At 45.0% G+C, this 25,043-nt stretch overlaps 1 protein-coding gene across 3 annotated transcripts in view; it reads left to right on the plus strand.

The window, feature by feature from the left end:
• Nucleotides 1-25,043, plus strand: part of LOC120986318 (RING finger protein 112-like) — a 248,188-nt gene that overhangs the window by 10,233 nt on the left and 212,912 nt on the right. For all 3 annotated transcript variants that reach the window (XR_005775668.1, XM_040414828.1, XM_040414831.1), the window contains exons 3-8: nucleotides 8,584-8,766; nucleotides 11,550-11,687; nucleotides 11,892-11,996; nucleotides 20,165-20,215; nucleotides 20,892-20,936; nucleotides 22,585-22,671. Coding sequence is in view for 2 of the 3 variants with exons in the window: in XM_040414828.1 (XP_040270762.1) it covers nucleotides 8,584-8,766; nucleotides 11,550-11,687; nucleotides 11,892-11,996; nucleotides 20,165-20,215; nucleotides 20,892-20,936; nucleotides 22,585-22,671 (609 nt within the window). In the remaining variant the exon portion in view is untranslated. The remainder of the gene's footprint in view (nucleotides 1-8,583; nucleotides 8,767-11,549; nucleotides 11,688-11,891; nucleotides 11,997-20,164; nucleotides 20,216-20,891; nucleotides 20,937-22,584; nucleotides 22,672-25,043) is intronic.

Here is a 25,043-nt window from a genome sequence, read left to right on the forward strand (position 1 = left end):
AATTGCTGCATTCTGACAGCCCTCTGTGATGCTGGTAACATGTCCGCCATTTTGTTTTTGTACCGGGGGTCTAAGTACATTGCCACCCAGTACTGGTCCTTGCCCTTTATGTTTTTTATATGGGGGTCCCTCTTCAAACACTGGAGCATAAAGCCCTCATTTGCACTAAACTTTAAGTGGTGTAGTGGCCTGGCTCCTACTCATTGTCCAGGATAATTTCGTCCTCGGTCTCCTCCCCCCAGCCACGGACAACACCAGGGATCCCAGAAAAGTTTAAAGCATGCTCTTCTTGCTCCTGCTCCGCCCCGACACCATCCTCCTCTGACTCCTCTTCAGCTCCTGCTCCTCGACGACTTGATCAATGACACGACACAATGCACGCTCCAGAAAGAAGGCGTAAGGTAAGATGTTACTGATGGCGCCCTGGCTGCTACTGACCTGTTTGGTGATCTCATCAAATGGCCGCAGAAGTCTGCATGCGTCGTGCATGAGCAACCACTGGCGTGGTGAAAAAAAAACAAGCTCCCCAGTACCTGTCCTGCCGCAGAGTTCGAACAGGTAGTCGTTATCTGCACGTTTCTGCTGGAGCAGCCTATCAAGCATACAGTTGTGTTCAAAATAAGCAGTGTGTTTAAAAAAGTGAATAAAGCTCAGAATCCTTCTAATAGCTTTTATTTCCATACACACAAATGCATTGGGAACACTACACATTCTATCCCAAATCAAAACATGAAGAAAAATATATCAAATTTGTGTTGTTCCTCTAAAAAAAATGAAGAAAAGTGAATATTAGACTGTTCTAAAAAATAGCAGTGTTTGTATTCTTCTTTACAAACTCAAACATTCACTATATAAACTGAAAAATTTTAGATTTTGCTTTCCTTTGAATCACTTAACTAATATTTAGTTGTATAACCGCTGTAGAACTGCTGGACATCTGTGTTACATGGAGTCAACCAACTTCTGGCCCCTGTGAACAGGTATTCCAGCCCAGGATGATTGGACTACATTCCACAGTTCTTCTCTATTTCTTGGTTTTGCCTCAGAAACTGAATTTTTTTAAGTCCGCCCCCAAGTTTTCTATTGGATTAGGATCCATAACGTCAATCTTGTTGGTCTGGAACCAAGATGTTGCACGTTTACTGGTGTGTTTGGGGTCGTTGTCTTGTTGGAACACCCATTTCAAGGGCATTTCCCCTTTAGCATAAGGCAGCATGACCTCTTCTAGTATTCTGATGTATTCAAACTGATCCATGATCCCTGGTATGTGATAAATAGGCCCAACACCGTAGTATGAGAACCATTCCCATATCATGATGCTTGCTCCACCATGCTTCACTGTCTTCAGTGTACTGTGGCTTGAATTCAGTGTTTGGGGGTCGTCTAACAAACTGTCTCCGGCCACTAGACCCAAAAAAAACAATCTTCCTTTCATCAGTCCCCAAATTGTCTCTTTAGGCCGTCAATGTGCTCTTTGGCAAATTGTAACCTCTTCAGCACGTGTCTTTTTTTCAACAGTGGGACTTTGCGGGGGCTTCTTGCAGATAGCTTGGCTTCACATAGCCGTCTTCTAATTGTAACAGTACTCACAGGTAACTTTAGACCTTCCTTGATCTTCCTGGAGCTGATTGTTGGTCGAGTCCTTGCCATTTTGGCTATTCTATCCATTCGAATGGTAGTTTTTCGCCCTTCTTTATATGTTTTCCCCTCTCCAATCAACTTTTTAATCATGACAGAGAATTAATTACACAGAATCAGCATGCATGTCATGACTGTTGGGTATGTTGGATTTCTATTACTCTACTACACCTGCTAGTAAATTATTTGAAATATCATTTCTACCAAATCAGTGATTGATCAGGTTAGTGATGTCTGACTGCTATTATTTTGAACACAACTGTATAGAAGGTGGAGTTCCATTGTGTCGGGCAGTCACAAATCAGACGTCTGACAGGCAAGTGGTGTCACCGCTGAACGTCAGCAAGGCGAGCCATGGCCATCTAAGATCTTCTAAAATGGCCAGAGATTTTCCTGGCCTGCCGCAAGACGTCCTGGACCCCGGGGTATTTGGCAACGAATCGCTGCACGACTAAGTTCAGGACGTGTGCCATGCAGATTGGCACCGTTGTCGCACACCACTTTACCAAGTGTCAAATTGTTTATACTTGTTACCTAAAGGAATACATTTTTCAGTGCAATTACTCAATGTGGATTTAAAGCTCTCCCATTTATCCTCAGTATTATTATGTGACAGTAGCTGCTCCCAGTCTATGCCATGAAATGCTGCCCTCAACACAGGGAAATTAGCCTTTTTAAAATTCAGTGTCTTTGCTCTGCCTGACAGAGTTTGCTTCTTATAGTTTAAGGGGAATATAATTATATTGTGGTCACTATTACCTAGTGTTTCTCGAACTGTAAGATTTCCAACAAGCTCTGCATCATTAGAGATTACCAGATCCAACAGAGCATCGCCCCTAGTGGGAGCTTCTACAAACTGGCCCATAAAGTGGGTCTGCAGCAAGTTGAGGAATCTTCTCCCCTTTGCAGTTGAGGCAAAATCATGACCCCAGTCAATGTCTGGGAAGTTAAAATCTCCCATTATGACCACTGTACCAGCCTGTGCCGCCCGCTCTATTTGGTTATACAGTTGCGTTTCTATCTCCTCTGTGATGTTAGGGGGTCTATAGATTACACCAAGTATTATTTTTTCAGTGTTTATATCCCTTTGTACTTCCACCCATAAGGTTTCCACGTTCTCACCATCCAAACCCACAATTGCCTCTTCCACACTTGTCTTCAGATCACTCCTCACATACAGGCACACACCACCACCTTTTCTATTGACCCTGTCTTTCCTAAATAGTGTAAAACCCTTAATATTTACAACCCAGTCATGCGAAGAGTCCAACCATGTCTCAGCCACACCAACTACATCTATGTGTTCTTCTAGTATCATAGCCTCCAGCTCCCCAATTTTGCTAGTTAGACTTCTGGCATTTGTGAAAATACAATTTAAATTACTGTTACCTGTAAAGTGAATATCTGGGATTTTTCGGTTACCTTGGTTGATGTTTGTATGTAACAGGATATTGTTACCAGATCTTCTCCCTACTTTCCTCGCTAACCCCAGCCCCCACTAAATCCCCACTGTCCCCTCCTATATCCCACTCTCTCTCTCCCAATCTACACTATCTACCCCCTTATTAGTATGACCCCCACCCTCCCCCCAGATCCTAATTTAAAAGCTCCTCCAGCCATCTAACCCCTTTTCCCCCACGGCAGTTGCACCCTCCCCATTAAGGTGCAGCCCATCCCTACTGTAGACCCTGTAACCGACAGAGAAGTCGGCCCAGTTTTCCATGAACCCAAACCTTTCCTTCCTGCACCAGCTTTTGAGCCACTTATTTAACTCCCTGAGCTCCCGTTGTCTCTCTGGTGACGCTTGTGGCACTGGTAGTATTTCTGAAAACACTACCTTGGAGGTCCTGGACTTGAGCTTCTCTCCTAGTTCCCTAAAATCATTTTTAAGGACCTTCCATCTCCCCCTGACTTTGTCATTGGTGCCAATGTGTACCATGACCGCCGACTCTTCCCCAGCCCCACCCAGCAATCTGTCAATCCGATCCGCAATATGCCGAACCCAAGCACCCGGAAGACAACACACTGTTTGGCATTCCCGATCTCGTCGACAGATGACCCTGTCTGTCCTCCTAATAATAGAGTCCCCTACCACCAGCATCTGTCTGACCTTTGCTGAACTCCTTTTCCCATCCTCCCTACAGCGGTCATCCTCCTGGTTGTTCGGAGAAATGTCCTGCTGCAGTGTTGCTGGCCCTGGGCTTTCATCCCTAATATCAGCCAAACAGGCATATTTACTAGGGCGTTCCAGCTCAGGACTAGCCTCCCTGGGACTTTTCCCTCTACCCCTTCTTCCTACATTAACACAACTGCTGACCTGGTAGTCCTGATCTTGCCCTCCTCCTCCTCCCACCTCCATTTCACTGACCCCAGTCAGCGCCTGCACAGTGAGGTCTAAGCCTCTCTCCAGGTCTGCAATGCCTCTAAGTATTTCAAGCTGCTTATTTAGATCCAAGATCTGGGCTTCCAAGTATGCAACATGATTGCATCTAGTGCAAAGTAGTATGGGCTTGTCACTGTACCATTCACAAAGTGTAGGGCAGTTTTGTATTGACTAGACACACCTGCCCACTGTAACACCACCACCAACGAAGGCTTGTCTGGTGACAACAGTGGCTGATGTATAGCGCTCTCCTTGACTTTCTGCACTTCTACCTCATGCCTCAGATGCTGATTTTCTAATAGATAGAGTCCACAGGATCCCAAAACCTCTAGAATATGCTCCTAACACATGAAGACGCCACATAAGTGGCGAAACATGTCGGGGAGCTTCTATTTTGAAACAAAGCACACTAGTGCTCTATAGGGGGAATGTACTGCAGATGCGCCTCAGATAGGATTGATAGTAGGTATATGAGACTAGACTAAAGATAGTAGAAAGAGATAGGGTGATTTAGGCCCCTTTCACACGAATGATACAGATTAGGTCCGGATGCGTTCAGGGTGCGTTCAGTGAAACTCGCACTGTAGCTGGCCAGCTAAGACCTGTCCTAGATTGCTAGTATAGCTTAATTGTGTATACAGCTAAACCTGCTAATAACCTTAATACAGTTCCTATGTTTATGTGTTAAAGACAAAAGCAGTGTTATTTACTGTGACATCATGTTTTGGATGTCATATAACTGTTATATTTTGTGTTCACAGAAGCAATAAAAGAAAATATGCCTTTAAGATGTATTTTGTAATGTAAGGTAAGCTCAGTGACACAGCAGAAACAACAGAAAGCATAGGGTTAAACTGTTGTTACTGGGCAGAAGTCTAGACCAATAACAGCCAGCTGCTCACACAGCGAGAGTTTTCACCAATCACAGCCAGCCTCACACACAGCCTGTTTGTGAGGCTGGCTGTGATTGGTGAAAACTCTTGCTGTGTGAGCAGCTGGCTGTGATTGGTTTAGACAGCTGGCTGTGATTGGTCTCTAGACAATGGCCCATGCTCTTTTTTGGGGTGAAGGAGCTCCGTTCAATTGCTGGCACGGGCTCTCTGATATGCTCTCTTAAAGGGTTTCTACCACCTCGTTTTGAGAAATTTAGCTGTCAAACACTAGCGATCCGCTAGTGTCTGCTCTACCAAACAATGCTATTATAATAGCTTTTTGTGCAGCCGTTTCCATAAAAAACGAACTTTTATCGATATGCTAATGAGCCTCTAGGTGCTATGCGGGCGTCTTTTCAGCACCTAGAGGCTCGGTCTACCTTCACAAAATGCCGCCCAGCGTGTCCCTCCAGCCCGCCCATCTCCTCTGGAATGCGATCCTCCCTCTGAGTCAGCGGACTAATTCTCGCGCATGCGCCGTGCGCGTCTGTCTTCGGCGCAGTTAATGTCTGACCGCTTTCTGCACAGACATCTCCATGGTCAGACATTAACTGCGCCTGCGCCGAAGACAGACGCGCAAGGCGCATGCGCGAGAATTAGTCCGCTGACTCAGAGGGAGGATCGCATTACAGAGGAGATGGGCGGGCTGGAGGGACGCGCTGGGCGGCATTTTGTGAAGGTAGACCGAGCCTCTAGGTGCTGAAAAGAGGCCCGCATAGCACAGAGAGGCTCATTAGCATATCGATAAAAGTTAGTTTTTATGGAAACGGCTGCACAAAAAGCTATTATAATAGCATTGTTTGGTAGAGCAGACACTAGCGGATCGCTAGTGTCTGACAGCTAAATTTCTCAAAACGAGGTGGTAGAAACCCTTTAAGGGTGGATTCAGGATATCCTTTTTCACAGAACCTTTCGCGAAGGTCCCCTGCCTGTTGTTTGTAAACGCTCAAAGTAGAGCAATTCCTCGGCATCCTCAAATATTTTTAGGGAGTTGGGATAGCCACCATCCTTTGCCCCTAAAAAGGGGTATCCCGACTGGGCAATATTTGAGGATGAGGAGGCATTGCTCTACTTTGAGCGATTACAAACAGGCAGGGGACCTTTGTGAACGGTTGCGTGAAAAAGGATATCCTGAATCCACCCTTAAGACAGCATATCAGTGAGCCCATGCGAGCAATCAAACGGAGCTCCTTCACCCCAAAAAAGAGCAGAATGCAACCAATCCCATCCGTTTGATAGCCACATTTGATGGTGCAGCGAAGGAGGTGAGGAAGGTGATATCGAAATATTGGGGAACTTTACAACTTGATCCAGACATAAAAAAAAGTGATCTCACAGACCCCTCAGATCACCTACCGGAGAGGCCGAAGTCTGCGCGATTGTCTTGTTCATAGCCACTTTAGTGAAGCAACAGACAGAACAGGAATGTGGCTCCAGCCTGTGTGTGGTTGTGTTCATTGTAGCGGTTGCATTGCATGCCCGCTTGTCACCCAGGGCCGTGAATTCACAAATAATGTGACTGGAAAAATGTATACTATCAGGCGTTTTCTTAATTGTCGCTCAAAGGGAGTTATTTACAAGGCAACCTGCCAGTGTGGCCTGGAATATGTGGGCAAAACTACTCGTGAATTCCGGAGACGGATTGGTGAACACCTGGGTGACATGAGGCATGGGAGGGATACCCCCCTGGCCAAGCATATTGAATTGAGTCATGATGGCGACTACTCAAAAATGAAATTTATGGCAATAGAGTTGGTTCCCCCTCTTAAAAGAGGAGGGGACTGGGAGAAGAGGATATTGCCCAGGGAGATGTGGTGGATATTTGAATTAAAAACGGTCCAACCTAAGGGCTTAAATGAGCAGTTATTATTTGGCTGCTACATTTAATTTGAAATCCCTCTGCAAGTAACGTTATCATTTTCAACCTTTGTCCCTCTTACCTTTGTCCCTGGGGCCCCGTGACAAAATATTTGATTTATGTTGAGCTTCACTGTATATACCTTATCAGTTTATTGATTGGTAACCTGCTGTTTAAATATCCTTATTGCGCTATAACTATCAGTCTAAATTGCGCAATTTTTTAAACCAGTACTAGGTGTACTATGGCAACTATCTATGGAGCGTGGAATTTTGGGTGGGGGGGGTTGGCCCATTCATTCCCTCCCCCTCCTCCGCCCCCTGAGTACATCACTATGGTGACGTGTCTGTGCCGTCTGTATGCGCCGTCTCCTCTTCTATCTATGGGGCACGTGTGCGGGCAATGCGGGTGCGCCTCCTCTGTAAACCTTTGCCGGTCACATGACTAGTTAGGTCATGTGTTCTCTCAAGTGACCAACCATGTGACCGCTCACATAGTATTAGGGGGCGGGTTAATAATTTGTCTTTTTAATAATTTTTTGTTAATAATTAGATTTTTGTTAGAACACCTGTTCTAACAAAAATCCTTACTTCGTGAAAATACCTTACTCCTCGTGACTTCCGTGGGGTGTGCGCCTCAACTTCCAGGGGTGTACGCCTCAGCGCAAGTGCACTACCACGGCACAAGTAAGCTAAAATTACAGGGAGCGCTGACTCATGGACACCGCGCGTGCGCCCTCAGGGGTAAGGAGTTCTGACTGTCTTTTCTCCTTACCCTCACACTGCGCACGTACGGACATTCACTCTGTCACTGCACTGCCACACACAGGACGGGATGTGAGCCTGGCCATGGACATCAGCACATGGAGAGCTAAGTATTGATCATGACAGTGAATGATCACCGCTCTTTTTTTACCTCCTATCTGTTGATTTATAAGCCCACAGGTGACCAGGGCTATTGAGTATTTGGCTATTATTGTTTTTGGATATATCAGTCCCCTGATGATTTGGCTATGGGCCGTTGAAACGCGTCGGGTTGAGCTTTTGAAATGATATGAGTGTAGCCCTGTTTTGTGCTTCCCCTGACGAAGCTGGGCAGTCATCGCCGCATATAAAAGGGTCAACCAGGGATACTCAGAGAGAGTTGGAATTTGGAGTAAGGTACAGGGATACCTAGGGGAAGAGACCCCGTATCTGTCTCCCTCTGAATTTGTATTCCAAACTTCAATGAATATTTCGCTCTCAAGACACCTGGATACTCTTTTTTGTACTTTACATCATTCTGTCTATGCGTGGTCACTCTATGCATGCATGTTTTTAAGAATTGAGTATTATGCAATGGGCGTATCTTAATGTGGATATTTATTTAAAAGTTAAGTTTTAAGGTTCATGAATATAGTGAATTTATTGGGTACCGTATTATGACAAGTAATTGACCGGTAATTATCCTGGTTGTGTGAGTAAGATAATGACACTGACAATTAGAATAAACATTACCAGAAACTAATAGGTTTAACAAATTAAAAATATGTTTACTATAACAACTTGAATTAGACAAGATATCATTTTGTGGCAATACATTCTCTTTAAATAAGAGGAGACTCGGTATTGTCCTACAGGGTAGTTACCTGAAGGTGGCACCCAAGAGACAGTTTTCTTCCTGCTGGAGGAGAGCTCTCTGATTCCTTTTGCATATTTGTTTAGGTTTTTCTTTTTCTCTTTTTGCAGCCAAATCATAAGTTATGAAAACTAACATCCTCCTTATTTCTTCAGCCCCTGCAGCTAGTAAGTGTTGATGAGAGTGGTCTGCTGGTTCTACAAGAGAGGGTCCTGTATAGCTGTTTCCTGGGTCGAAGGATTGAAGAATACCCCGTCTACGTGATAAGTGTGATCGGAGAGAGACGGAGAGGAAAATCCTTTCTAATGAATTACCTCATTAAAGCCCTCCAAAGCCAGGTGAGAGGACCTGAGATTGTTCTGGTGGAAGTTTCTACGCAAATATATCTCCAGATATCTACCTTCACTATAGATAGAGCAGAGATCACAGTTGCAAATGGGCCCTAGTGTCGCCCTAGTTCCTGATAGGACTCGAAGGCCTCTCTGCCACATAAGAAGACACCACTATTATAAATGGCACATGGTAGGTGGCACCCTGTTACAGATTTCATATTAGGGTCCAGGAGATTCAAGTTATGCCTCAGAGAACATTTTTCTTCAAATTTAGAATACTACAAAATTGCTCTTCAAATAGTACAAAAAGGTGGGTGTTTTTGCAACGTTAAAAAAAAAAAAAAAAAAATCTAAGATGTATCTATGAATATTTACAATATATTTTGGGACAACAATATTGATGGCCTAGGCTTAGAGCAGGGGTAGGCAACCTCCGGCGCTGCAGCTGTTGTGAAACTACAACTCCCAGCATGCATACTTCCTCTGCTCTTCTCATAGAAATGAATGGAGCATGCTGGGAATTGTAGTTTCGCAACAGCTGGAGTGCCGAAGGTTGCTGATCCCTGGCTTAAAGCATCGAGGATGCAGCCCCATTTTTCAAATCTGACTTTGCAATGCTTTTACTTATCCAATAGATTCTGAGAGTTTTTAATGGTAAATTTGGATCGATGTATTTTGTTTTTGTTTATACAAAACATGCAAAGTTTAATGAAAATGTAACAAAATTAGCAATTTTCTAAATTTGAATTCCTCTACTTTTCAGATAGTGATAGATCACAAAACAGTTAATAATTAATATTTACTATATATCCACATTATGTTGGCATCATTTTTAAATCATACTTTTATTTTTTTTAGACATTAAAAGGTATTAAAAAGGTTGTTTAGCTGCAATTTTACAAATTTTCAAGAAAATTTCCAAATCCTATTTTTCTAGGGACCAATTCAGTTCTGAAGTGGCTTTGAGAGACCTATCCCTCCATAAATTATGCCGAAAACTACACCCCTCAAAGTATTCAAAATTGGATTTAGGAAGTTTGTTAACTGTTTATGTCTCTAGGCGTTGGATCGTTAGTACTTGTAGTAGGACGGTTCACTACAGAGAATGGTTTGTGATAAAGTTTCTCACTGATTCGATTACTGTAGATGCATTTCCTTTGCTTCATTGAAACCCAATGCACTCCCTAGTGCTTGGAACTTTGACCAGGCTGTGGGATCAACCATTGCTTATTATGAGCTGAACTTCTCTAGGGGTTACTATAATGCTCTGTTCACAATAAGCAGCCACTGGCTTCCAAGTAGACATATCGGTCTCTTTTGGACTCACCAACTTCTATGGCTCTCCAAGTCCTAACTCTATCTCTGTCATCATCTCCCATGGCAGTTACATGGGCTCCACACCACCTCGGGCTTCAGTCAGTCCTTGCCTCTGCTTTAGCCCACTGGCTGACTAGGCCCAGACGTCCACTCTCATCAGCAGGTCTCACTGCCTGTAAATTGAACCTGTCACTAGTTAAGTGTTTTCGGCACCTGCGCAGTGAGCTTCTTAAGCCAAGTACACAGCAGCTGGGCTCCCTGTCCAGGTGCCAAAAACTCCAGATGAATGCACATGTGCTGGATCTTAGGGGTCCTTCAAGACTGAAGAGGAAGTAGGGAGCAGCATCAAGCTTGACTTGGAGTTTTTGGTCCGCTGCCCCCTTGACTTCAAAAGGTCAATTTGCATACAGTGTGCCAGAGGAAAAAAAACAGTTTTTTCTGTAAAGTTAAGGGTCCTTTACACAAGAATCTGCCAGATAATAGATAATGAGCATTCATAGTGATTATCTGACTGTGTAAATGTGCCACCGATTACCCGATGAACGGGCGTTTATGCAGGCACCTGAATCGTTGTTTGCCAGCAGCAGATCAGGCCATCTAAACACGTTCTTCTGCCAGCAAACAACGAGTTTGTATGAGGATGAGCAATGGCATTAGCGATCACTGCTCTCCATAATGTGGAGGAGATCGCCGCATGTAAATGGAGTGGTCTCCTCCACTGATGAGCAGGTGATTGCTGGGAAGGAACGCTTCCATCCTTACAATGACTTGCTCAATTGTCCCGTCTATAGAGACCTTTAGCCATTGGGCAAAGTAACCGAAAACAACCATGTGGACTTGGTGAACATTGCTGTAAGGTACTCAGAGCCAATTTATTGAACGTATGTCTGCAATATTATCTCCCACCACTAGATGCCTCTGTAATACCGCAGACATGAACAGATATATGAAGGGCTGAAAAGCAGGAAGCCAGACAAGGCATAATTTCAATGACTGCATTGAAATTATATCACGTCTTTTCGTCTTTTCGCAGCTGCCCTGGGCTTCACACAGCAGGCTCCCCTGGGCTTCCCCCTTTCGCAAACCCTCCATGCCTCCAGCCTACAGTAGTTCTTTGATCCACTCTGCTTACTATGTGGCTTAGCCACACCTTGTCTGGCTTCCTGCTTTTCAGCCCTTCATATATCTGTTCATGTCTGCGGTATTACAGAGGCATCTAGTGGTGGGAGATAATATTGCAGACATACGTTCAATAAATTGGCGCACATACAGATAAAACTGAGAAAAAGGTGAACATCGTTATAGCACCATACGGTACAGTCACATTGGTGGGGAGTGGTAATGCTAAGGCTCCATTACATACTTATGCAATGAGGCTTTAGTGTATTATGTGCATGGATCATATTGGATTGTATGACAACATATAAATATACCTTCCTGATTCATACATTTATTCTTATTTTTCTTTGTAGGAGACAGCTAAGGAATTTGATCTTGGAGCAGAAGACGAGATATTGAAGGGTTTTCCTTGGAAGCCTGGAACAGACAGAGTTACTTATGGGATTTGGATATGGAGTAAACCTTTCATCTTGGAGCGAAATGGACAGAAGGTAAGTGATGTGCCTTATTCTGCGTATGGTCAGCTAATCTTGCTCTTAGCTCTAGCCATGCCAATGAGTGCAGAAGCTTCTGATGCCTACTGGAGATTGTGTAGAGGAGTGGTGTTCAGCTACAATTCTAAGTGGTGAATATCACTGGGATATTTGGTATTTTACTTTTTAAAAACAAATTATGGTAATTCCTTATCCCTGCAGGTCGCTGTATTTCTGCTGGACACTGAAGGCTCCATGGATATGGAAGGTGATAGAAAAGCCTGCATAAAGATGTGCATGTTAACCATGCTCCTCAGCTCACACCTTGTAAGTAGCCTTTATTATCCTAATGCCTGCACCCATCTTTAAAATGAATGTGTCGTTTGGACCACCCCATTTCTACATGAAGACCCAACAGTGATCCAGTGGTATCTCTAAGTGAGCTGCAGATGGCCACATATTCCACCACAGGTGAAACTTGGTATTTTGTGGCACCCATTAGAATGGAGGGGTTGCCATTGGATAGATGGTCGCGAGAAGTGTTTTTGGGAAGGGGGTTGCTCTGTGCGTATACTCTTTTCTTTGGCTATTAGAAGGAAATCAATCGTGGAACACTATCCTCTACAGCAATGTTCCTCAACTCCAGTCCTTGGTGCCCACCTTCCAGTCATGATTTGTCACCGCCAGCTGTCTGAGAAGGTCTGGCAGACGTTCTTCTGTACCTCTTGCATGATGTTCTTTGTTTTGGTTTCACTTTGTCATCTCCTTTCCTTCTCCCAGCTGTCACCTATTTACACTAATTGCCTCCCTTTATATTGCCTCCCATACTGCCTCACTTTGCGGTTTATACTACTTCCTGGATTGAAGTTTTCACTGCTGGAGTCTTCTGCTGCTGCTTGTTCAGATAAGTCCTTTCATGTATTGTGTTTCCTTGCTGGCTTGATTCTAGGTGACCCTGACTCCCTCCGTATTAAGTGCAGGGAGCCGGTGGTCGTGTCCCCTCACTATTATAGGGTTTTCAGGTGTCACACAGTCTAGGTACGAGGGCATGCAATCGTCTACCTCTGAGACCCTTGTATGTGCTTAGCAGTCAGGATGAGCTCTTAGGGTTTTATAGGGGTCACCTTTATGCTCCTTAGTTTGGGATCAAGCCAGTCGGATGTTTATCCATAAATTCCAGCTATCTGCAACATCATCCGTGACATTATAAACCGCCATTACCGTCTTAAGCATGGATCCGGTTTCAGCCTTGATTGACCGCATGCAGGGTCTTTCACTGGAGGTAGCAGATTTCCGTAAAACTGTGTCTCAGTTTCAGGTGACCGGTTCTGCTTGCGTTCATAGTTTGTTCCGAGCCTTAAGATCTCGCTTCCGGATACGTTCTCCGGGGGTAGTGAGAATTTTGTTCACTTTAGAGAGGCTTGCAAACTCCATTTTCGCCTACTTCCCCATTCCTCTGGTGATGAGGAGCAGAGAGTGGGGATCATCATCTCGCTGCTCAGGGATAACGCTCAGTCTTGGGCCTTTTTGCTGCCGGTGGGGGCACGGCCCCTCCGATCGGTGGATGAATGTTTTGTATCCCTGGGGCAGATATATGATGACCCGGATCGTAATGCTCTGGCTGAATCTAAACTGAGTCTTTTATGCCAGGGTAAACAGTCCGCAGAGATATATTGTTCTGAATTTCGGAGATGGGCAGCTGATACTGGTTGGAACGATGCTGCACTCCAAAGTCAATTTTGCCATGGTCTTTCGGAGGGATTGAAAGATGCATTTGCTTCTCATGAGAGACCTGCCTCGTTGGAGTCTGCCATGTCTCTAGCTGTTCGTATTGACAGGCGTCTTAGAGAGAGAGGAGAGACCACTCCTTCCTGTCATATTCAGTCCAAGGACAGTGGGGCGGTCTCATTCAGTGCGCAGGGGCCTCAGTCTCTCTCAATCCCCTCTGAGCAGGAGGCCATGCAGCTGGGTTTGCTTGCCTCTGACAGTAGAGGATTCAGCTCTCAGAGGAGGGTTTGTTTCTGTTGTGGGGGTATAAATCATTTGGCTAATGTTTGCCCCTCTAGGAGATTCAGGGAGTTTTCTGAGGGTAATAAAGAAACAAAAAGAAAAAAAAAACCTCTAAAAACTTTCCATTTGCTACTATTGGCAAGGTTGATGCTGAAATTGAAGGTTTGCCGTTTGCTTTTAGTTCCCGTTTTGTCCTACCTGCCAGGGTAGGACAAAGCAAGAACATTGTTTGTGAGATTTTTGTAGATAGTGAAGCAGCTGTCAATCTCATTGATAATCAATTTGCTATAACACATGGTTTCCAGGTATGCACTTTAGAAAAGGATATACCTGTTTTTGCTATCGATTCAGCTCCACTTTCTCAAAAATCGTTAAAGGGCATAGTTCACAATATCCGTTTGACTGTGGGTGATGCTCATGTTGAGGATATGTCATGTTTCGTCCTAAGCGGATTACCTACTCCTCTAGTGTTGGGGCTACCCTGGCTCACTAAACATAACCCCACCATTGATTGGCAAGCAAGGCAAATAAATGGTTAGAGTGACTTTTGCAGAGAGAATTGCCTCACGGCGTCTCTTTCAGAGGTTTCTACCTAGACTGTACCATCTTTTCTCTCTGAATTTTCGGATGTTTTTTCCGAGAGTGGTGTTCAGGAGCTGCCCCCTCACCGGGAGTACGATTGCCCTATTAATCTCATCCCAGGCGCCAAGCTGCCAAAATCACGTTTATACAATCTCTCCCAACCTGAAAGAGTCGCTATGCGTACTTATATCTCTGAGAGCCTGAGAAAGGGACACATCGGACCCTCGAAGTCACCTGTTGCCGCTGTTTTTTTTTTTGTTAAGAAAAAAGATGGTTCTTTAAGACCTTGTCTGGATTTCAGGGAGTTGAACTGTATCACAATTCGTGACCCATATCCGCTTCCTCTGATCCCGGACCTGTTTAACCATATTGTTGGGGCTAAAGTTTTTTCTAAGTTGGATTTAAGAGGGGCATACAACCTAGTCAGGGTCAGGGAAGGGGACGAATGGAAGATGGCCTTCAATACCCCTGAGGGTCATTTCGAGAATTTGGTTATGCCCTTTGGTTTAATGAATGCTCCGGCCGTCTTCCAACATTTTGTGAACAGCATTTTTTATAATTTAATGGGGAAATTTGTACTGGTGTATCTAGATGACATTTAGATTTTTTCTCCTGATTTCAAAACTCATAGAGACCACCTACGTCAGGTCTTGCTCATTCTGTGGGAGAATAAATTGTACGCTAAACTGGAAAAATGTGTGTTTGCGGTTCCGGAGATTCAATTTCTTGGTTTTCTTCTCTCCGCTTCTGGTTTTCGCATGGACCCTGAGAAGGTCCGCGATGTGCTTGATTGGGAGCTTCCTGAGAATCAGAAGGCGCTTATGCGGTTTTTGGGTTTTGCCAATTATTACAGAAAGTTAATTTTGAATTATTCCTCTGTTGTTAAGCCACTCACTGATATGACTAAAAAGGGGGCAGATTTTTCCTCCTGGTCGGTAGATGCGCTTAAGGCCTTTTCTAGTATCAAAGAGAGTTTTGCTTCCGCTCCCATTTTGGTACAACCTGATGTCTCTCTATCTTTCATTGTTGAGGTGGACGCTTCTGAGGTGGGTGTGGGTGCGGTCTTATCTCAGGGTCCCCCTCCTGCCAAATGGCGACCGGGTGCCTTTTTTCTCAAGGAAACTCTCCTCCGCAGAGAGAAATTACGATGTGGGAGATAGGGAGTTGTTGGCCATCAAGTTGGCTTTTGAGGAATGGCGCCATTGGCTAGAGGGAGCCAGACACCCTATTACCGTGTTTACCGACCATAAGAATCTGGCCTACTTGGAATCAGCCAAGCGTCTGAACCCGAGACAGGCCAGATGGTCTTTATTCTTTTCTAGGTTTAATTTTGTTGTCATGTTCAGCCCTGGGGTTAAAAATGTGAAGGCTGATGCCCTGTCACGTTATTTTCCGGGAGGGGGGAACTTTGAAGACCCGGGTCCCATTTTAGCTGAAGGGGTGGTCATCTCTGCTCTTTATCCTGATTTGGAGGCAGAGATTCAGGCAGCCCAGGCAGAGGCTCCTGATCTTTGTCCTCCTGGTAGGTTGTTTGTGCCTTTCGCTTTATGACACAAGGTTTTTAAGGAGCACCACGATACTGTCCTTGCTGGGCACCCGGGGAGTAGAGCCACAGTGGATCTCATTGCTCGGAGATTCTGGTGGCCGGCTCTTCAGAAGACTGTTGAGGATTTTGTGGCAGCCTGCGAGACCTGCGCTCGTGCCAAGGTCCCTCATTCACGGCCATCGGGTTCTCTCCTCCCGTTACCCATTCCTTCCCGTCCTTGGACGCATCTCTCCATGGACTTCATTACGGACCTCCCTCATTCCTCGGGGAAGACTGTGATTCTGGTAGTAGTGGACCGTTTTAGCAAAATGACGCATTTTATTCCCTTTCCTGGGTTACCCAATGCTAAGACGCTGGCGCAAGCATTTGTTGATCACATTGTCAAATTGCATGGCATTCCTTCAGACATCGTTTCTGATAGGGGCACGCAATTTGTTTCCAGATTCAGGAAGGCCTTCTGTTCTCGCTTGGGGGTTCGGTTGCCGTTCTCTTCTGCTTTTCACCCGCAGTCGAATGGTCAGACCGAACGCGTCAATCAGAATCTGGAGACATATCTGCGCTGTTTTGTGGCAGAGAATCAGGAGGATTGGTGTTCTTTTTTGTCCCTTGCTGAGTTTGCTTTAAATAACCGTCGCCAGAAGTCCTCTGATAAGTCACCATTTTTTGGTGCATATGGGTTTCATCCGCAGTTTGGGACATTCTCTGGAGAGGGGTCTTCTGGTTTACCTGATGAGGAGAGATTTTCCTCGTCTTTGTCATTTATTTGGCAAAAGATTCAGGGTAATCTGAAGAGGATGAGTGAGAGATATAAGCGTGTGGCGGATAAGAGACGTGTGCCTGGTCCGGGCCTGAATGTGGGTGATCTGGTGTGGTTGTCTACAAACTGAAGGTTCCCTCCTGGAAGTTGGGTCCTATGTTTATTGGGCCTTACAAGATCTTGTCCGTCATCAATCCCGTTGCCTTCTGTCTTGATCTTCCTCAGACTTGGAAGATCCATAATGCTTTTCACAGGTCCCTATTAAAATCTTATGTCCAACCCACTGTACCCTCCTCTTTGCCTCCTCCTCCGATTGTTGTTGATGGTAATCTTGAATTTCAGGTCTCTAGGATTGTGGATTCTCGCATTATCCGCGGTTCTCTCCAGTACCTCGTTCATTGGGAGGGTTATGGTCCTGAGGAGAGGATGTGGCTCCCAGTGGCGGACATTAAGGCCACTCGTCTCATCAGAGCTTTCCATAGGTCCCATCCTGAGAAGGTGGGCTCTGAGTGTCCGGAGTCCACCCGTAGAGGGAGGGGTACTGTCACCGCCAGCTCTCTGAGAAGGTCTGGCAGACATTATTCTGTACCTCTTGCATGATGTTCTTTGTTTTGGTTTCACTTTGTCATCTCCTTTCCTTCTCCCAGCTGTCACCTATTTACACTAATTGCCTCCCTTTATATTGCCTCCCATACTGCCTCACTTTGCGGTTTATACTACTTCCTGGATTGAAGTTTTCACTGCTGGAGTCTTCTGCTACTGCTTGTTCAGATAAGTCCTTTCATGTATTGTGTTTCCTTTCTGGCTTGATTCTAGGTGACCCTGACTCCCTCCGTATTAAGTGCAGGGAGCCGGTGGTCGTGTCCCCTCACTATTATAGGGTTTTCAGGTGTCACACAGTCTAGGTACGAGGGCATGCAATCGTCTACCTCTGAGACCCTTGTATGTGCTTAGCAGTCAGGGTGAGCTCTTAGGGTTTTATAGGGGTCACCTTTATGCTCCTTAGTTTGGGATCAAGCCAGTCGGATGTTTATCCATAACTTCCAGCTATCTGCAACATCATCCGTGACATGATTTGAGTATATCCTACAGAATGAATACCTGTGGTAAGTCCTGATTCATTGACACTAATTATATCAGCTGCTCAATACTAAGGAAAACCTGAAAATATGACCGACAGGTGGGCCCTGAAGACTGGAGTTGAGGAATACTACTCTACAGTGTCCATATGGCCTAAAGGGCTTATAGACAGGGATGGTCATAATGGGACAAAGGCTTTAAAAAGGTATTCCAGTTAGAAAAAGTTATACCCTATCCACTGGATAGGAGATAACTGTTAGAATAGTATGGGTATGACTGCTGGGGCCACTGCCGATCACTAGAACAGGGGTCCTGTATCCCTGATCAACGGAGGGGCTGGTTCAGCATACTTACTGCCGTTCCAATCAAACTCTGTGAGACTGCCAGGGATAGTTGTGCGCTGTACTCTGCCAACGTCAGTAGCCCCATCAAAATAATAAGGCCAACAAAAATGTTATACCAATAGATAGTATAGCCATAGCATAGTCACGGTCTATGCGTAACCACGAGGCTACACACCCATATGTGAATGTTTTAATCAGTGGCTTAACTAGAGTGTTATGGGCCCCAGTGCAAACTTTGGATCGGGGACCCCCCCCCCCCACCATTTTTACAAAGAGGCAGCAGATTTCCTTTATACTAAGGGCTCTTTCACAAGAGCGGATGCTGTGCGGGTAATCCGCTGCGTGAAAGAAAGCCAAGCCCTATTCCGGACAGCAGAGACATGCAGCATTAACATGATTGATAATGCTCCGTGCCTCTCTGTGATCTTTACTACAAAATCACAGTAAAATAAAGTTATCACCGTGATTTTGTAGTAAAAAGATCACAGAGAGGCAAAGAGCATTATCAATCATGTTAATGCTCTGTGTCACTGCTGTCCGGAGCGGGGCTTGGCTGTCTTTCACGCAGCGGATTACCCCCACAGGATCCGCTCGTGTTAAAGAGCTCTAAGCCCAATGCTACACTCACCCAGTCCTAATAAAATCTGGTCCTACCTCATCCAGGGTGTCTCTGGCGTCGGCGTGATGTCCACTGGATCCAGAACAAGGTCCCTGTGGTGATAGAGAAAAAAAGAATAATCGCATAAGGAAGGGATGGTGACTGCCCCTGTGAAATCACCAGCAGGGGGCGCTGTGCTGGCCTGTAAGACTGAGCCATGCCAATGTATAGCAGGGTAATCTAGGACAACAAAAGTTATGTCCTCCTTGTGGCCCCTCACAGCAGTTATGCTCAACTTTGTTCCTGTCACAGTAATTATGCCCACTTTTGTGCCCCCTCACAGTAGTTATGCCCAGATATGTGCTTCCTCACAGTAGTTATGCCAGATTATGTGCCCCCTCACAGTAGTTATGTTCAGATATGTGCCCCCTCACAGTAGTTAAGCCAGATATGTGCCCCCTCACAGTAGTTAAGCCAGATATGTGCCCCCTCACAGTAGTTAAGCCAGATATGTGCCCCTCACAGTAGTTATGCAAGATATGTGCCCCTTCACAGTAGTTAAGCCAGATATGTGCCCCCTCACAGTAGTTATGTCACATATGTGCCCCCTCACAGCAGTTATGTCAGATATGTGCCCCCTCACAGCAGTTATGCCAGGTATGTGCCCCCTCACAGTAGTTATGCCAGATATGTGCCCCCTCACAGTAGTTATGTCCAGATATGTGCCCCCTCACAGTAGTTATGCCAGATATGTGCCCCCTCACAGTAGTTATGGCCAGATATGTGCCCCCTCACAGTAGTTATGCCAGATATGTGCCCCCTCACAGTAGTTATGGCCAGATATGTGCCTCCTCACAGCAGTTATGCCAGATATGTGCCTCCTCACAGTAGTTATGCCAGATATGTGCCCCCTCACAGCAGTTATGCCAGATATGTGCCCCCTCACAGTAGTTATGTCCACATATGTGCCCCCTCACTCTAGTTGTTGCCCCCCTTTTGCCTCCAGTCTGCAGCTTTATGGGGGGGGGGGGGGAAAACACACATACTTACCCTTTTCCCTGATGACACGCTCCTACACTCACATCACGGTGCTGGCTGTGCTAAAGGCCGATTCCTGGGTCTTCAGCGCTTCTCCAACAGCCAGCAGCGCGATGTGCGGCCAGCAGGGGGACCGCCAGTGCTCAGAAGAAAAGTGAAGCAGGGAGCCGAGAGGTCTCCCTGCTTCACTGTGAAAACGAACAGCCCGGCCGTGACAAGAACTGCCGGGTGAGTGCGCCTCCCCCCCCCCCCCCCTTCCTTGCCTCTGCGCTCCCCCTGCCTCCTGCGGCCCCTCATGTTTGAAGAGCGCTCTGACGGAGCGCTTCATTCTCACTGTACTTCATGCCGGGCCCCGTCAAAGAGCTCCCATTACATGTGAGTGCAGCAGGCCCCCCTCCCCCCACCAGGCTCGGTCACGGTCGCACCCTCTGCAACCGCGATCGTTACACTCCCGGTTTTTAAGGCTGGAGGCCAACATTCCTTCAACAACCTCCAAATACCACGGTGTGCTGAACATGTTCTCCTTTTGTGTTGTTCTAGATTTGCAATGTGAATAATGACATAAAAGAAACAGACATCGACTATCTTGAGGTGAGAATACAGTTAGTGTTGAGCGAATTGATCCAGAGGAAGTGGAATTCGATCCGAATTTTAGGGAAAATTTGATTTTCCACGAAGCCGAATTTCCTTGTACTTCGTGGTAGCGAAACGATTTTCCCTGAATCTTAAAAAAAAAATTAAAAAATCATACTTACCTCATCCGTTTGAGCGCGAAGAGCCGTCCGCCGCCATCTTGATTGAAGATCTCGCAAGAAATCCCTGTGCGAAGTGACAACAACGGCCGACATGATGAGATCATGACGGACCAAACGAGATTTTGCACTAGAGCTTCAATCAAGATGGCGGTGGCCGGCTCTTCACTATCAAATAAATGAGGTAAGTATGATTTTTACATATTTTTTTGTTTTTTACACTGTAATATCAAATGTCAGATGCCTCGATCAGCTATGAACGCGGCATCTGAGGGGTACAATGATGGAGGGCGGCGCAATAGCCACTCCCCGCCATTGCACCCACTACTTACAAAGAAATGCGCTTCGTGACTAAGTAATTTGCCACAAAGCAAATTTTTTTTTGTAAAATTCAGCAAAGCAGCCAAATCAAATTTAAAGCTTCGCTCATTACTAAATACATGTTGTTAATGTCTTCGATTTAAACTTTTTGGACATTATTTGCATTTATGGTAAAAATTTCTGTTATTTTCCAGCTGTACTGTGATGGAATCAACCGCGATAAACTGGATAATTTAAAAGTATAGTATATTTTATTATAAATGACAAGTTTATATGCAGCAAGCCTATGAGGAGTTGGGGCAGAGGATGGGAGTGGTAGTGGCTCTGATTATCACAGTGGCTCTCCTTACACTGTTGCTCCCTAGGGCTTGTGCAGAGAAAGGTGGGGGCACCCTTTCTTCCCTTGCAGCATACCCTGATTCTGGGGCTCCTGCCTGATGGTAGATGGGGTACCCTTGATGTTAGATGTTTGGATGGGTGCAAGGCAGGCCGTGTAGAGTGCAACGGCTGCCATATGGTTCAGGAGTCAGTAAGCAGGCCAGATGTGGCAGAACAAATGTCTCTCTTTACTTAAGTGCAAAACGGGAGTTGTAGTATATCCAGTTATAGCAGAGACAGCTCCAACTGTACACAGTGCAATTCTCTCCTCGATAGCGATGTATGGATTTAGGCAAGGGTGGGAGTTATGGCCCTGTTTTCTTTATCTTGTTAAAATCTCCTCCAGCAGAACCTATGGGAGACAAACGTACTCTTCCTATGGTGCCTTCAATGTCCACTGAGCGAGATGGGGTTGTAGAGATACGACTATCCAGCTCGGGGCCAGGTGTGAAGAGTATCTTAACAGTGTCCCTCACTGCAGTAAAGTCTTGACAGCTTTTGACAGCAGGTTACCTTACTGACTCCAATGCATGGCCATGCAGACTCTAGGTTCTCCACTTCTCTTCTTTGTCTTTCTACTTATCTCCTTTTGTAGATCATGCAGAGATCTGTTAGTCTCTGTAGCTTAAGGCCTAAGAAGAAGAAGCATAGGTAATTCCCCCAATCTAAACTGACCTAAGGTTGGGGTTGGGACCAGCCCACATCTAACCTCCTACCTCCCCCATCCTTCCCTCCTGCCATCCATACACAGCTAGGCTGGGTACACATTACATAACAATACATACATTAAATAACAAACTATTTGCAGATACCTCCTTCTCTGGGGTACTGCATATACAGATCTGAGTATATAAAATCCCAAATTCACATACTAAAATGTAAATCTCAAAAGTGTTCTTTATTGTATATGCAATGGTCATAGTAAAGTTGTGCATATTATCAGTGATGTAGACCCTTGGGCCAATTCTTCACCCTCTTGTTTGCCAACAACGCAGCTCAAGGAGGCCTGGCTAGGTTCTTGCCATTTGGTAGCTTATCATGCTTGGTCTCTCGTAACATTAGGGGAGGGCTGCTGCTGTAGCCAGTTGCCTTACAGCCAGACACTTTAGACATTTATGAGAAGGAGGAAATAAAAGCTCCCTGTCATCAAAAAGGTTTGTGTGTTTAGCACTGGGAACTGAATGCAGGAAGCTTTCTTACGGCATGTGGACCATGTTCATGAAAATCTGTGACATCATGATGATCTCACGCACCTCAATCTGTCAGATCGGTGATAGGAGCATACTGGGAATATGTGATCTGTGTCCTCGCAGCATTCCTCTGTATGTAGATAACTGCTAATAGTAACCTAATGGTAATATACCCTATATAATCACTCTGCTCTTTCTTGTAGCTGGATATAGGGTACAGAAAATCAACAGTATTTTGGCTGCTAGCCCACACTATCTCCAATGCAATGCTTGATCTATATAATAATGGTGTCCTTTTTTTAAAATTATTTCACTCTAGTACTTTGATTTTTTGATTCGAAATTGGCATGACCCTGAGAAATGTACAGCAAATGATGCCAAATCCTATATGACAAAGGAAACTGAGGTTTGTAATTTTATTTTAACTCATTATTTTAAGACACTGATGAGGTGGCACTGCTCCTTATCCCTTTCTTCAGTGCTGTTGCGAGTCCCGGACCAGAACCTCTATATCACCTTAGGCGGTGTTCCAGCACTTTTCCAAGTCTTATAAATATACATCCAAGTAGAAACAAAAATAGGCAGCACTCACCAAATAAGTGGATATTCTTTATCCCGGACTTCAAAAAACAGTCAGCAGTACAGGCATGGGGCGGACGAACATACCGCAGGCATATAGCTTGTGGCGACGGCCGTTTCGCGTTTTAAGATATTTACATGTGAATTTTCTTTAGTTTGACAAAAGCACCAAAACTGTTATTCTTTGGTAATAATGCAGACTGAGATGAGATTTAAAAGACTGCCCGTATCCAAAATACAAAAACGAAGCAACCTTGCTAATATTTTTTATTTAAAATATCCTACAGTTTTATGGCTACAGTTTCTGTTCAGGCCTATGTGTGTCCATGGTTACAGGCGACAAACACTGACACTCCTTTCCATCTGCACCCTTCTACTTGCTAGAAAATTCCCATGGTATTGCATTTTTGTATTATGCACATCAGTTGATCCCCTGCTTGTATTATGCACATCAATCCCTCCCCTGCTTGTATTATGCACATCAATCCCTCCCCTGCTTGTATTATGCACATCAATTCCTCCCCTGCTTTTCCTGCTTGTATTATGGACATCAGTTGCTCCCCTGCTTGTATTATGGACATCAGTTGCTCCCCTGCTTGTATTATGGACATCAGTTGCTCTCCTGCTTGTATTATGCACATCAGTTGCTCTCCTGCTTGTATTATGCACATTAGTTGCTCCCCTGCTTGTATTATGCACATTAGTTGCTCCCCTGCTTGTATTATGCACATTAGTAGCTCCCCTGCTTGTATTATGCACATCAGTTGCTCCCCTGCTTGTATTATGCACATCAGTTGCTCCCCTGCTTGTATTATGCACATCAGTTGCTCCCCTGCTTGTATTATGCACATCAGTTGCTCCCCTGCTTGTATTATGGACATTAGTTGCTCCCCTGCTTGTATTATGCACATCAGTTGCTCCCCTGCTTGTATTATGCACATCAGTTGCTCCCCTGCTTGTATTATGCACATTAGTTGCTCCCCTGCTTGTATTATGCACATTAGTTGCTCCCCTGCTTGTATTATGCACATTAGTAGCTCCCCTGCTTGTATTATGGACATCAGTTGCTCCCCTGCTTGTATTATGCACATCAGTTGCTCCCCTGCTTGTATTATGCACATCAGTTGCTCCCCTGCTTGTATTATGGACATTAGTTGCTCCCCTGCTTGTATTATGCACATCAGTTGCTCCCCTGCTTGTATTATGGACATTAGTTGCTCCCCTGCTTGTATTATGCACATCAGTTGCTCCCCTGCTTGTATTATGGACATTAGTTGCTCCCCTGCTTGTATTATGCACATTAGTAGCTCCCCTGCTTGTATTATGCACATTAGTAGCTCCCCTGCTTGTATTATGCACATCAGTTGCTCCAGGCACGTACATAGAAATCACTGGGCCCCTTAGCAAAACTCAGAATTGGGCCCCCCTAAAAAAAGTAAAATTATTACACTAACATACGGGCTCATGCACACGAACGTCTTTTTGTCCGCATCCAATCCACATTTTTTGCGGGTCGGATGCAGAATGCAGACACCGTGTCCGTGTTTTGCGGAATGCAAAAACGGCTATGGCCATGTGCATGAGCCCTTATAAGAACAATATGGGTACATTTTATGTGCGTTGTGTTTATGTTCACATGAAGCATCTAACGGGTTAAGATGGCAGAACTAGCGCTAACTGCAGTCCAGCTAGATTCAGCAATGTATAGCCGACCCCAACAGCTGATGAGCCTGTGCCATCCCTGCACTACACATCTACGTAGCAGAGCAAGAAGAGCTCTTACAATACATAATGTATGTGTGTGCGTGTATATATATATATATATATATATATATATATATACACAAAATATTATATAGACATACGCTTCAAATTCTGAGGGGAGTTAAGTACCTCCTACCTCCCATTGCCTCCTTAGAAATAGGCTATTAGTAATTAGGCAATGAAGAGCAGGGACGGAACTTTCTCCACCCTTCAGAATTTGAAGCCTATGTCTATGGGGGGCTGCTGTGTGGTAAGCAGTGAATAGTGTTCTGTGTGTATATATATATACAGTACAGACCAAAAGTTTGGACACACCTTCTCATTCAAAGAGTTTTCTTTATTTTCATGACTATGAAGGCATCAAAACTAAGAATTAACACATGTGGAATTATATACATAACAAACAAGTGTGAAACAACTGAAAATATGTCATAT

The sequence above is a fragment of the Bufo bufo genome, chromosome 1, assembly GCF_905171765.1.
Source record: "Bufo bufo chromosome 1, aBufBuf1.1, whole genome shotgun sequence".
NCBI lineage: Eukaryota > Metazoa > Chordata > Amphibia > Anura > Bufonidae > Bufo > Bufo bufo.